The 13,394-nt window shown below is 44.1% G+C and overlaps 1 protein-coding gene across 1 annotated transcript in view; it reads left to right on the top strand.

The window, feature by feature from the left end:
• The window catches only part of LOC115459087 (unconventional myosin-Vb-like), a gene marked incomplete at its 3' end in the record, with an annotated part of 135,313 nt that overhangs the window by 102,056 nt on the left and 19,863 nt on the right, over positions 1-13,394 (top strand). Inside the window, 1 exon segment of the mRNA XM_030188955.1 lies at positions 4,884-4,973. Coding sequence (XP_030044815.1) covers positions 4,884-4,973 — 90 coding nt within the window.

Raw genomic sequence — 13,394 nt, 5'->3', positions numbered from 1 at the left:
TACAAAATGGCCAAGAGCAAGGAGCTGTCTAAGGATGTCAGGGACAAGATCATACACCTGCACAAGGCTGGAATGGGCTACAAAACCATCAGTAAGACGCTGGGCGAGAAGGAGACAACTGTTGGTGCCATAGTAAGAAAATGGAAGAAGTACAAAATGACTGTCAATCGACAAAGATCTGGGGCTCCACGCAAAATCTCACCTCGTGGGGTATCCTTGATCATGAGGAAGGTTAGAAATCAGCCTACAACTACAAGGGGGGAACTTGTCAATGATCTCAAAGCAGCTGGGACCACTGTCACCACGAAAACCATTGGTAACACATTACGACATAACGGATTGCAATCCTGCAGTGCCCGCAAGGTCCCCCTGCTCCGGAAGGCACATGTGACGGCCCGTCTGAAGTTTGCCAGTGAACACCTGGATGATGCCGAGAGTGATTGGGAGAAGGTGCTGTGGTCAGATGAGACAAAAATTGAGCTCTTTGGCATGAACTCAACTCGCCGTGTTTGGAGGAAGAGAAATGCTGCCTATGACCCAAAGAACACCGTCCCCACTGTCAAGCATGGAGGTGGAAATGTTATGTTTTGGGGGTGTTTCTCTGCTAAGGGTACAGGACTACTTCACCGCATCAATGGGAGAATGGATGGGGCCATGTACCGTACAATTCTGAGTGACAACCTCCTTCCCTCCGCCAGGGCCTTAAAAATGGGTCGTGGCTGGGTCTTCCAGCACGACAATGACCCAAAACATACAGCCAAGGCAACAAAGGAGTGGCTCAGGAAGAAGCACATTAGGGTCATGGAGTGGCCTAGCCAGTCACCAGACCTTAATCCCATTGAAAACTTATGGAGGGAGCTGAAGCTGCGAGTTGCCAAGCGACAGCCCAGAACTCTTAATGATTTAGAGATGATCTGCAAAGAGGAGTGGACCAAAATTCCTCCTGACATGTGTGCAAACCTCATCATCAACTACAGAAGACGTCTGACCGCTGTGCTTGCCAACAAGGGTTTTGCCACCAAGTATTAGGTCTTGTTTGCCAGAGGGATTAAATACTTATTTCCCTCTGCAGAATGCAAATAAATTCATATACTTTCCACAATGTGATTTTCCGGATTTAATTTGTGATGTGCTATCTCTCACTGTTACCAATAACCTACCCTTCAATTATGGGCTGCTCATGTCTTTGTCAGTGGGCAAACTTACAAAATCAGCAAGGGATCAAATACTTATTTCCCCCACTGTATAGGGTCAGATATTAAGCATCCATGCTAAAACCTGGTATAACCTGGTGTGTAAGGTCTAGATGTATATTGTAGATGTTTAGGCACCCAATGTCTACGTGACTACATGTAGAATAGGCATGTATTTTCAGTGGTGCACATTATAGGGGCGGGTGCTTAAAATTAGGCACCCAAAAATCTGTGCACTAAGATAGTATTCTATAACAGCATCTGGGCGTCCAGATTCCATCATAGAATCGAGCCTAAATTGGCATTTGGGTACCAGTTAGAGAGCTGCATGGGAACGGGGTTAGCAGGAATCCCGCAGTTCCCACAGGGATCCCCTCCACTTCCACGGGACTCCCATGGGGATGGTTGCAGGTCTGTGGGGTTCCTGCGAAAGTGTAGTGCCAGGCTAGCCTACCTATCCTTGCCTTGTGCCATGGCAATTATAATAACACAAATAAAGTATGAATGGATATGGTTGATAGCATTAAAATCCCCATAAGCACTGAGAGGGGAAGTTATCAACATGAGCTACTGTTAAGTTGGGTTATTTTACCACATTGGGTTATTTTAGCACAGGGGACAGGCAGGGATGGAGGGGGATTACTTGCGGGTACGGTCGGGGATGGAGGAGATTTCCAGTGGGGGTGGGTGGGGATGAGTTAGATTCCACTGGGGATGGGCGAAATTCCTGTCCCCGTGCTGCTTTCTAGTGCCAACATTTGGGCACCAACATTTACACCATGTAAAAGGCAGGTGTAAGTGTTGGCACCTAAACACGCAACTTATAGTATTGTACTAGTAAAAAAAGGCCCGTTTCTGACACAAATGAAACGGGCGCTAGCAAGGTTTTCCTCGGAGTGTGTATGTGAGAGTGACTGTGTGAGAGAGAGTGAGTCTGGGTGCGAGTGTGTCAGAGAGAGTGTGTGTGTGAGAATGAGAGTGTGTGCAAGTGTGTATGTGAGGCACAGTGTGAGAGAGAGAGAGTGTGTTTCACACAGATACAGTGTGTGCGAGAGAGAGAGAGTGTATGTGTGAGACACAGACTCTCTGTGAGACTGAGTGTATGAGACCAAGAGAGTGTGTGAGTGACCGTGTGACACATAGAGAGTGAATGTGATACAGTGTGAGACAGAGTGTGTGAGAGTGAGAGAGAAAGACATTGACTGTGAGAGAGAGTGTGTGTGTGACAGAGATACCTCCCCCCCCCCCCCCCCCCCCCCCTCTGGTGTCAGGCCCCTCCCTCTCTCTGGTGTCAGCCCCCCCCCCCCCCCTCTCTGGTGTCTGAGCGTTACTGTGCAGGACGCTGAGGCTGTGCTTCAAGGAACTGACCAATCCTATTTAATAGAATGCACCTCCAACATTCTGAAGCCGAGAAACCTCGTGTGGTTGGTCACTTCTGCTTGTGACAAACCCGGAAGTACGTGATGTCAATTCAGGAGATGGATATAGAGAGCAGGAATGCCTCAGCCATGCAGTCAGCTTCAGAGTGTTGGCGGTGCGTTTTATTATATAGGATAAGAGTGGCACCTATGTGTTTAACCCACCATGCCCCACTCCAGTGCATGCCCCCATTGCAATTACACATTAAAGTACTTAGGTGCTGGTCTATAAGTTACCACCTAAGTGAAGCTAAGCGCATAACTTCCGTTTGGCTAAAGTTTGGTACCTAATTTTCGCCTAACTTGTGGCACACTGTATAGAATTAGGGGGTATATTTCCAGTGCTCTGAAAACGTGCTTAACCTTGGCATATACTCTGGGTGAATACCCAGATATTCATGGATGTCCCATCTGAAAATTGATCTCTTGGGCAGTGGCGTAGCCATGGGTGGGCCCAGGCCCATCCAGTAGCAGCACACCTATGATGTGGCTAGCAGGGATCCCCAAGCCCCACCAGCAGAAAATTCCCAACAACTGTCCCTCCTGCATACCTTGTAGATAGTAGATCTTCGCCTGCAGTGAGTAGCAACTGAAACTTAATGCTCGCACTGGCCCCACAGCTTTCCCTTGGATGTATTCCCGCCTATGCAGAAGCAGGAAGTTGCATCAGAGGGAAGGCTGTGGGGCCAACATAAGCAGTGTATATTGGTTGGTGCTCATTGCTGGTGAAAATTTGCTATTTAAAAGGTATGCCGGGGGGGGGGGGTGTTTGAGAGACCATATGGGCATGCAAGTGAGAGAGGGAGAGACCAAATCACTTGTGGGACAAGGCGGAGTTCTGCCCACCCATCTTGGACCCAGGCCCACCCAAAATTGGGTGTCTAGCTACGCCCCTGCTCTTGGGGGGTCCTTTTACTAAGGTGCACTAAATAAGACGCCCACAGGAATATAATGGACATTTTTTCATTTAGCACGTGATAAATTTATTAGCACATCTTAGTAAAAGGACCCCTTGGTTTCTTGTTACCTAGTAATATTTATGTATTTATTTTAAACATTTATAACCCGCTTAAAATCTAAGCGGTTCACAGCAAATACATTTGCAAAAAATCTAGTCATTAGATAGGTATGTTCCTTCTTGTTGGAGTGTGGTTTCCTGAGAACACTGGGCTGAAGAGCAGCTTGGCTTTTTTTCACAGTTCTAAACACTTTGGGTCCTTTTCAGACTCCATCCAGAAACAGAAGTGCAACTCCTACAAGCTAGGGAGGGCTGCAATGAGTTGTGATGGCACTGCATGAGACTGCCAATTTCACCTTCTCAGTGGGGCCCCTCTTCCTTTGAAAAAGACGCTAAAGGGGGAAGGCAGGATTATGCTTTTCCACAGACATAGTTCCAATCATGCCACGAGTCTCTGCGTTGCATACATTATATTTGAAAAGCCTGTATTTGGATCCTATGATATCTTTTACTGCATTCAGCTGGCAGAATCAAAGGAAACTTGTACCATGAGTCAGGTTTCCATGGATAACATTGCTAGTGATATATTGTGGAATTTGGAAGACCTAAGAGAATGGGAGAGGTGTGGTGACTAAATCTGGCCTCTGGGACTAAAGGAAGATAAGCAGAGACAGTGAAGGGACAAAAACACTTTGACATGCACCTGTGTCTCTTATCTTTGTCCATTTCCTGCATATTTTTTCACCTGCTTAACAATAAAACCTATCTGAATACCAGAGGGTTGAAGGGTAGGTCTTCAGTAAGTCTTCTTAGACATGTCATACTCAGGGCCCCTGAGAGGGGGGGACAGGGGGGACAAAAGTCCCGGGGCCCGGGCCTCCAGGGGGGCCCGGCGCCGCCGCCGCCTGGCCCGCCCTCCGTCACTCCCAGAACTAACCTTAAGCCTCCTTTCACTTCGCAGCAAGCAGCAGCAGGTCAGGCCACTCCTTCCTTCCATGTCCCGCCCTCGCCTGACGTAACGTCCGTGAGGACGGGGCACGGAAGGAAGGAGGAGAGGTCTGCCCTGCCGCTGCTTGCTGCGAAGTGAAAGGAGGCTTAAGGTTAGTTCCGAGGGCCAGGCCCGATAGCGGGTGGAGGTGGGCCCGGTGATCTCGGGTGGGTGGCGACCTCGGGTGGGCGGGGCCCGGGGGCAGCCTTGTCCCGGCGGCCCTGGTCATACTGTAACCCGGCATAAGAGAGAAAATGTCTAGCTAAAAAAAAAAGGCAGCTCATTGTGCTGAAGGGATTTGTTACTTTTCTTTTTGTGCTTTTCAGAAACACAATGATGACTTTCAAATGACATCTTTCTGGTTGTCTAATACAAGTCGCCTGTTACATTGCCTGAAACAGTACAGCGGCGATGAGGTAAGGCTTCTATGGCTACAGGTCTTCCCAAAAACCAACAACATGTTATGAGTGGCTTTTCAAAGCAAAAGTATGCGTCTAGGCTGAAAATGCTATTTACCTACTCCAACCAAATCATGCTCTGGGAACACCACCTCTGAAATGGCTAAAGGTTTAGCTGCATTAAGGGAGGGCAGTTTTCAGACCGCTGATTAACTCAGATAATGTGCTTTTTACCTATGAAAATAACTTTGGAACTTGTTGTCTTCAGATTCCAATGTTGTGTGGTCACATGATACTGTTTGGCAAATCACTTTTTTGAGTTTTTTGTGAACATTTACAAAACTGTCAGCTTTACATTGTGTGTACAGTGTTGCTCTAGGCCAGCATTTTATTCACAACTTTTATTTTACATCATTTTTTATCCTATGAATTGTGTTAGTCAATTTATGTAACACATACAGTGGGGGAAATAAGTATTTGATCCCTTGCTGATTTTGTAAGTTTGCCCACTGACAAAGACATGAGCAGCCCATAATTGAAGGGTAGGTTATTGGTAACAGTGAGAGATAGCACATCACAAATTAAATCCGGAAAATCACATTGTGGAAAGTACAGTGGGGGAAATAAGTATTTGATCCCTTGCTGATTTGTAAGTTTGCCCACTGACAAAGACATGAGCAGCCCATAATTGAAGGGTAGGTTATTGGTAACAGTGAGAGATAGCACATCACAAATTAAATCCGGAAAATCACATTGTGGAAAGTATATGAATTTATTTGCATTCTGCAGAGGGAAATAAGTATTTAATCCCTCTGGCAAACAAGACCTAATACTTGGTGGCAAAACCCTTGTTGGCAAGCACAGCGGTCAGACGTCTTCTGTAGTTGATGATGAGGTTTGCACACATGTCAGGAGGAATTTTGGTCCACTCCTCTTTGCAGATCATCTCTAAATCATTAAGAGTTCTGGGCTGTCGCTTGGCAACTCGCAGCTTCAGCTCCCTCCATAAGTTTTCAATGGGATTAAGGTCTGGTGACTGGCTAGGCCACTCCATGACCCTAATGTGCTTCTTCCTGAGCCACTCCTTTGTTGCCTTGGCTGTATGTTTTGGGTCATTGTCGTGCTGGAAGACCCAGCCACGACCCATTTTTAAGGCCCTGGCGGAGGGAAGGAGGTTGTCACTCAGAATTGTACGGTACATGGCCCCATCCATTCTCCCATTGATGCGGTGAAGTAGTCCTGTGCCCTTAGCAGAGAAGCACCCCCAAACATAACATTTCCACCTCCATGCTTGACAGTGGGGACGGTGTTCTTTGGGTGATAGGCAGCATTTCTCTTCCTCCAAACACGGCGAGTTGAGTTCATGCCAAAGAGCTCAATTTTTGTCTCATCTGACCACAGCACCTTCTCCCAATCACTCTCGGCATCATCCAGGTGTTCACTGGCAAACTTCAGACGGGCCGTCACATGTGCCTTCCGGAGCAGGGGGACCTTGCGGGCACTGCAGGATTGCAATCCGTTATGTCGTAATGTGTTACCAATGGTTTTCGTGGTGACAGTGGTCCCAGCTGCCTTGAGATCATTGACAAGTTCCCCCCTTGTAGTTGTAGGCTGATTTCTAACCTTCCTCATGATCAAGGATACCCCACGAGGTGAGATTTTGCGTGGAGCCCCAGATCTTTGTCGATTGACAGTCATTTTGTACTTCTTCCATTTTCTTACTATGGCACCAACAGTTGTCTCCTTCTCGCCCAGCGTCTTACTGATGGTTTTGTAGCCCATTCCAGCCTTGTGCAGGTGTATGATCTTGTCCCTGACATCCTTAGACAGCTCCTTGCTCTTGGCCATTTTGTAGAGGTTAGAGTCTGACTGATTCACTGAGTCTGTGGACAGGTGTCTTTCATACAGGTGACCATTGCCGACAGCTGTCTGTCATGCAGGTAACGAGTTGATTTGGAGCATCTACCTGGTCTGTAGGGGCCAGATCTCTTACTGGTTGGTGGGGGATCAAATACTTATTTCCCTCTGCAGAATGCAAATAAATTCATATACTTTCCACAATGTGATTTTCCGGATTAAATTTGTGATGTGCTATCTCTCACTGTTACCAATAACCTACCCTTCAATTATGGGCTGCTCATGTCTTTGTCAGTGGGCAAACTTACAAAATCAGCAAGGGATCAAATACTTATTTCCCCCACTGTATATGAATTTATTTGCATTCTGCAGAGGGAAATAAGTATTTGATCCCCCACCACCAGTAAGAGATCTGGCCCCTACAGACCAGGTAGATGCTCCAAATCATCTCGTTACCTGCATGACAGACAGCTGTCGGCAATGGTCACCTGTATGAAAGACACATGTCCACAGACTCAGTGAATCAGTCAGACTCTAACCTCTACAAAATGGCCAAGAGCAAGGAGCTGTCTAAGGATGTCAGGGACAAGATCATACACCTGCACAAGGCTGGAATGGGCTACAAAACCATCAGTAAGACGCTGGGCGAGAAGGAGGACAACAGTGGTGCCATAGTAAGAAAATGGAAGAAGTACAAAATGACTGTCAATCGACAAAGATCTGGGGCTCCACGCAAAATCTCACCTCGTGGGGTATCCTTGATCATGAGGAAGGTTAGAAATCAGCCTACAACTACAAGGGGGAACTTGTCAATGATCTCAAGGCAGCTGGGACCACTGTCACCACGAAAACCATTGGTAACACATTACGACATAACGGATTGCAATCCTGCAGTGCCCGCAAGGTCCCCCTGCTCCGGAAGGCACATGTGACGGCCCGTCTGAAGTTTGCCAGTGAACACCTGGATGATGCCGAGAGTGATTGGGAGAAGGTGCTGTGGTCAGATGAGACAAAAATTGAGCTCTTTGGCATGAACTCAACTCGCCGTGTTTGGAGGAAGAGAAATGCTGCCTATCACCCAAAGAACACCGTCCCCACTGTCAAGCATGGAGGTGGGAAATGTTATGTTTTGGGGGTGTTTCTCTGCTAAGGGCACAGGACTACTTCACCGCATCAATGGGAGAATGGATGGGGCCATGTACCGTACAATTCTGAGTGACAACCTCCTTCCTCCGCCAGGGCCTTAAAAATGGGTCGTGGCTGGGTCTTCCAGCACGACAATGACCCAAAACATACAGCCAAGGCAACAAGGAGTGGCTCAGGAAGAAGCACATTAGGTCATGGAGTGGCCTAGCCGTCACCAGACCTTAATCCCATTGAAAACTTATGGAGGGAGCTGAAGCTGCGAGTTGCCAAGCGACAGCCCAGACTCTTAATGATTTAGAGATGATCTGCAAAGAGGAGTGGACCAAAATTCCTCCTGACATGTGTGCAAACCTCATCATCAACTACAGAAGACGTCTGACCGCTGTGCTTGCCAACAAGGTTTTTGCCAACCAAGTATTAGGTCTGTTTGCCAGAGGGATTAAATACTTATTTCCCTCTGCAGAATGCAAATAAATTCATATACTTTCCCAATGTGATTTTCCGGATTTAATTTGTGATGTGCTATCTCTCACTGTTACCAATAACCTACCCTTCAATTATGGGCTGCTCATGTCCTTTGTCAGTGGGCAACTTACAAAATCAGCAAGGGATCAAATACTTATTTCCCCCACTGTATATACATCATATAACTTTTTAATTATGAGTTTTATAGTTATTTATGTATATCTGTTGCATATAATATATTTTTTATCATATGTCCATATGCTGTTATTTTATTACATTTATTTGTGGATAAATTAATATTGATTTGTTTGTTATATATACAAAATTATTATTTCTGTTGATGTTTTGATATATATGTTTTTAATTCCTATACATTTTTATTACAAAGATATGTTTTTCCTATCTATGGTATTAGGCATACTTTGATATTTGTTTTTATGTTTTTATAAATCTTATGCTTTAGGACTCCTGAAGAAGGCGCGAGCTAGCGCCAAAACATAGCTGTGTGGAGTCGTTACTTCGCTTGCAATAAAGAATTGTTTCTTTATAACGTCTCCTCCAGTTTTTAGAAGAGCCTACCTTTCCTACTTCTTGCTTCTGCAACCTTTTACGTAGGAACCAGTGTACCTCCACCCCTTTGGGGTGGTTTTCTTTGCTCAATTTTTGTGGGCCCAGTTGCTACACACTTGCCACAGTTGTCTGTCTGGCTTTATTTCAGCACATTTTGGGTATATGCCAATAAGAATCAACACTTTTATTAAGATACGCACACAAGTGTCAATCCTGCTCTGTTTGTTCTTTGCCTGTAGAAATGCCTATGTATTAATCATACATAAGGAAATGCGGGTTTCCTAGTGCCAACTTTTCTTTATTTTTATTTGTTACATTTGTATCCCACATTTTCCCACCTATTTGTAGGCTCAATGTGGCTTACATAATACCGGAGAGGCCTTTGCAGGCTCCGTTGTGAACAAATACAGGGTGATGATGTGGTAAGATCAAGTTCATGTGGCACAGCCACATTAGTGAATCAGAGAACGGAAGAGTTGTGTTTTGTCCATTACGTGCTTTAGTTTAGTTGTGTTGCTGAGATTAGGCATTTAAGTTGGATCAGTAGGGTATGCCTTTTTAAATAGGTTGGTTTTTAGTGATTTCCGGAAGTTTAGGTGGTCGTAAGTCGTTTTCAAGGCTTTTGGTAATGCGTTCCACAGTTGTGTGCTTATGTAGGAAAAACTAGATGCGTACGTTGTTTTTTGTTTTTTTATTTGTTCAATTTTACATTTATATCTACAAACATAAATGTATTGGAAATATCAGAAATCATGTTGAAAAGGCAATATAATATTACATCAGAATGATATAATATAGAAATTGACATATTAATTTTGTCCAACATAAATTGAATCAAGAAACTAAGAAATCTTTAGTGAAATACTATAATAATACAATTATTCGAACGGTGGAGAGAGACGGATGTTCACAGACGGTTTACTCAGCATTCTTAACTAGGGCGGCACATCCGTAGGCGGAGCAGCCTTTTCTTTAGATTCAATAAATTCTAATAGTTTCTTGGGTGTAAAGAAAACATAATTCACCCATTGCAAAAAGACTATAACATTTACAAGGAAATTTCAACAAAAAGATCCACCTATTTTAAGAACTCTTGATTTGTATTTAAAGAATTCTTTTCTCCTTTTTTGTGTATTTCGTGCCATATCAGGAAAAACCTGTATCTTTTGTCCCAAGAAAGAATCATTGATATGGCGAAAATATGACCGAAGGATATTATTCCTATCTAGTTCAAGAGCGAAGGTTACCAGTAATGTCGTTCTTTCCGTAATAAGTTCAAGAGAACTCTCCAAGAATTCGGTCCAAATTTAAATTAGGAGTAGGAGTAGTTTGAGGTTGCTCTTTAGGTATTTAGGTATTCCAGTTATGTACTGGGCCCTCGTTATAGGGGGATATCCCTCCACAGTTATCTCTAATACATCACAAACGTATTTCTTGAGCATATCCACTGAGGTATCAAAGGGGATTTTGGGAATTTCAAAAATCTCAAGTTATTCCTATGACCGTTAGTTTTCAAGTATTCCAATTTCTGTCTTGGCTATCTCTTTCTTTAATTAAAGCTGTAGTTAAATTTTTAATTCTTCAATTTCTCCTGCCATTTTAATGGTTTTTACATTCTGTTCTTGAACTTGATCAGATAGTTTCTGATTAGTCTTTTTATTTCCATTATTTCACCTTTTACTGAGGTATTCATTAATAGTAAGGTTTTATTCACGCCTTGAATGGCGTCCATAGCTTGTTCACAGTCACCACTGTAGGTCTCAATAATCCTCTGGTACTCACTGTTACGATCTCCCCGAGTTGAAGGAGCTGTCCTCCTTCCAACAAACGTCGCCAGCCACAAGGCCTCGAACTGTTGTGAGCCCATTGGCATCAAATTGTCTCCGGGTCGAGGAGGACTTAACGTCACTCCTTCAATGCTGCACTCCAGGCCCAATGAGGCCAAGTCTGCCGAAGTGGGCATCCGCTGTCCAAGGGTCCCTACTCCGAAGCTCTCCAGAGTCATCTGGCGAGTGGTGGGTATTGGCGGCGGTGCCATGGAGGAAGGGGCCACCGTCTTCCCTTTTCTCTTCCCCATCACAGGATCGAGAAGACAAACCTCTCGCCCTGAGCGGTGTCGAGTCTCGAGAGGCAGAGAACCACACATCTGTTCAAGACACCATCTTGATTCGAGCTCCCATAAGTTGTTTTGCATTTAAGTCCTTTGCAGCTTGGGGTAGTGCAGATTTAGATAAGATCTTGTTGATTCGGATGTATTCTTTTTTAATTATTTTATTTATCACATTTTACATTATTATTCAAGTTCAAATCTTGAAATCAGAAAAGATGTCATTGGTCATATATATTAATAAGAAATATTGTTACAATCCAAATAAATCACAATATGATCCTCTACTCATCTTTAGTCCACTATATTGGAGGCATTATTAACTATAATCTAGGAAAATTGCTCCAATTTCAATAAAGAAAAGGAAAGGAAAAAGGAAGGTAGAGCAAGAAGTCCAAGTGTTCCAACATTATGGCGTAGACGTTATTACAGCCCTGGTGGCGAAATAAGTGAGCCAGCTAATTTAGAATCCAAAAAGAGTTCAATTGCTTAGAATCATAGAATATATACTTTTAGAGAATTAAATTTTATAACACATTTGCAAGGATAGTTTAACCAAATAATGCGCCACAATTGAAGAGCCTTTGTGCGCAATTTAAGAAATTCTTGTCTCTTTTTTCTGCGTAACCTTTGAAACATCAGGGTACATTTGTATTTTGTAACCAAGGAAATTCTGTTCTGTATGTAAAAAGTATTGTTTTAGTACCCAGTCTCTATCAGGTTATAGAATAAATGTAACTTTGAGCGTTGCTGATGTAAGGCCAGCCATATCATCTTCTATCATTTGTGTCAAGTTCATGTCCCTGGCTGTGCTGGGGGTTCTACTCTTTCTAATTGTTCAGGAACTCTCTTCAGAGAAGATGCTATATAGAAAATTTTGAAATAGGAGGATATGACTGCTCAGGTACCTTCAAAACTTCTGTGAGATATTTTTTAAAGGTAATAAGAGGTGATATCAATGGCTGTTTTGGAAAATTTAATAACCGCAATGTGTTAGAGCGTTGAAAGTTTTCAAGCATTTCCACCTTATTTTGTAGAAGAAGATTTTCTTTAATTAAATTGATTTGCAGTTGTTGACATCCTTGGATAGCTAAAGAATTATTTTCTGTATTATTACTCAAAGTTTCAACTTTTGTTCAATAGTAGGTAATTTTCCAGACAAGAGTTCCATTTGCTGATTTACAAATGTAAATTTCAAGGCAAAGGAAGTTTCTAGGCAAACTAGAGCTTCCCAAATTGAATCTAACGAAATCTCCTTAGGTTTCTGAGGCAATAACGACTTACTTGGTAAGCCTAATTCCATCGGGTTCTTCTTTAGCTGGGCCTCTTGTATCGCCAGATTTTCTCCAGTGGCCGTCTCCCCTTGTTCACCCGCTGTTTCCAAAGCGGGGAGAGTCGGCGTCTGCAATCCCATAGCAGCGCCCGTGCTAGGAGACCCCATCGACGTTCGAACGTCCTGGGACTCCGGAACTGCTTCCGGGGGTTCTCGCCGGCATCAAGGGGGGATTACGCTCTTCGGGGCTCCAAGATATCTCAGCCTAAAGCCGCGAAGATGTGAGACCTCTCTCCATGTTGTGCGGCTGCGAAGCGAGCATTCCGAACTTGCACCCGGAACCATGAAGCGGTCTAAGGGTCCAAAAGATGGCGGTGGCAGCAACCGCAGGGCTAGTGCGCTGCCTCCCTCTTCTCTTGGGCATCAGAGGATAATTTTTTTTGAGGAAAATCCAAAATGTCAGAAGAGCTGCTTCACGTTAGACTTACTCTACTGCCATCTTGCCAAAAGGCCCCCGATTAGGATGTATTTCTAATTGGTAAGTCGATCAAGTCTGTCATGTAACTCGGGGCTTCTCCGTAGATGATTTTGTGAACCAGGGTGCAGATTTTGAAGGGGATGCGTTCTTTGACTGGGAGGGGCTTGCACTTTCAAATCGCATTTTACCAAATATAAGCCTAGCTGCCGTGTTTTGTGCAGTCTGAAGTTTCTTTAAGGTTTGTTCTTTACATCCCGCATAAATTCCATTGCAGTAATCTTAAGTGGTTTAGTACCATTGATGTATCAGGTTGCGAAATGTTTCCCTTGGGAAGAATTGCTTCACGCGTTTGAGTTTCCACATTGAGTGGAACATTTTCTTTGTTATGGATGCCACTTGGCTCTCTAGTGTTAAGTTACGGTCCATTGTAACGCAAGGATTTTCAAGCTGTCTGAGATAGGAAGGGTGTGATCTGGGGTGTTGATACTTGTGGGGATGTCCGCGCTGTGTTGGGATGAGAGGATGAGACAATGAGTTTTTTCT

The sequence above is a fragment of the Microcaecilia unicolor genome, unplaced genomic scaffold (genome assembly GCF_901765095.1).
Source record: "Microcaecilia unicolor unplaced genomic scaffold, aMicUni1.1, whole genome shotgun sequence".
Taxonomy (NCBI): Eukaryota; Metazoa; Chordata; class Amphibia; order Gymnophiona; family Siphonopidae; genus Microcaecilia; species Microcaecilia unicolor.
The sequence above is the reverse complement of the archived record's forward strand: the minus strand, read 5'-3'. Positions and strand labels throughout refer to the sequence as shown.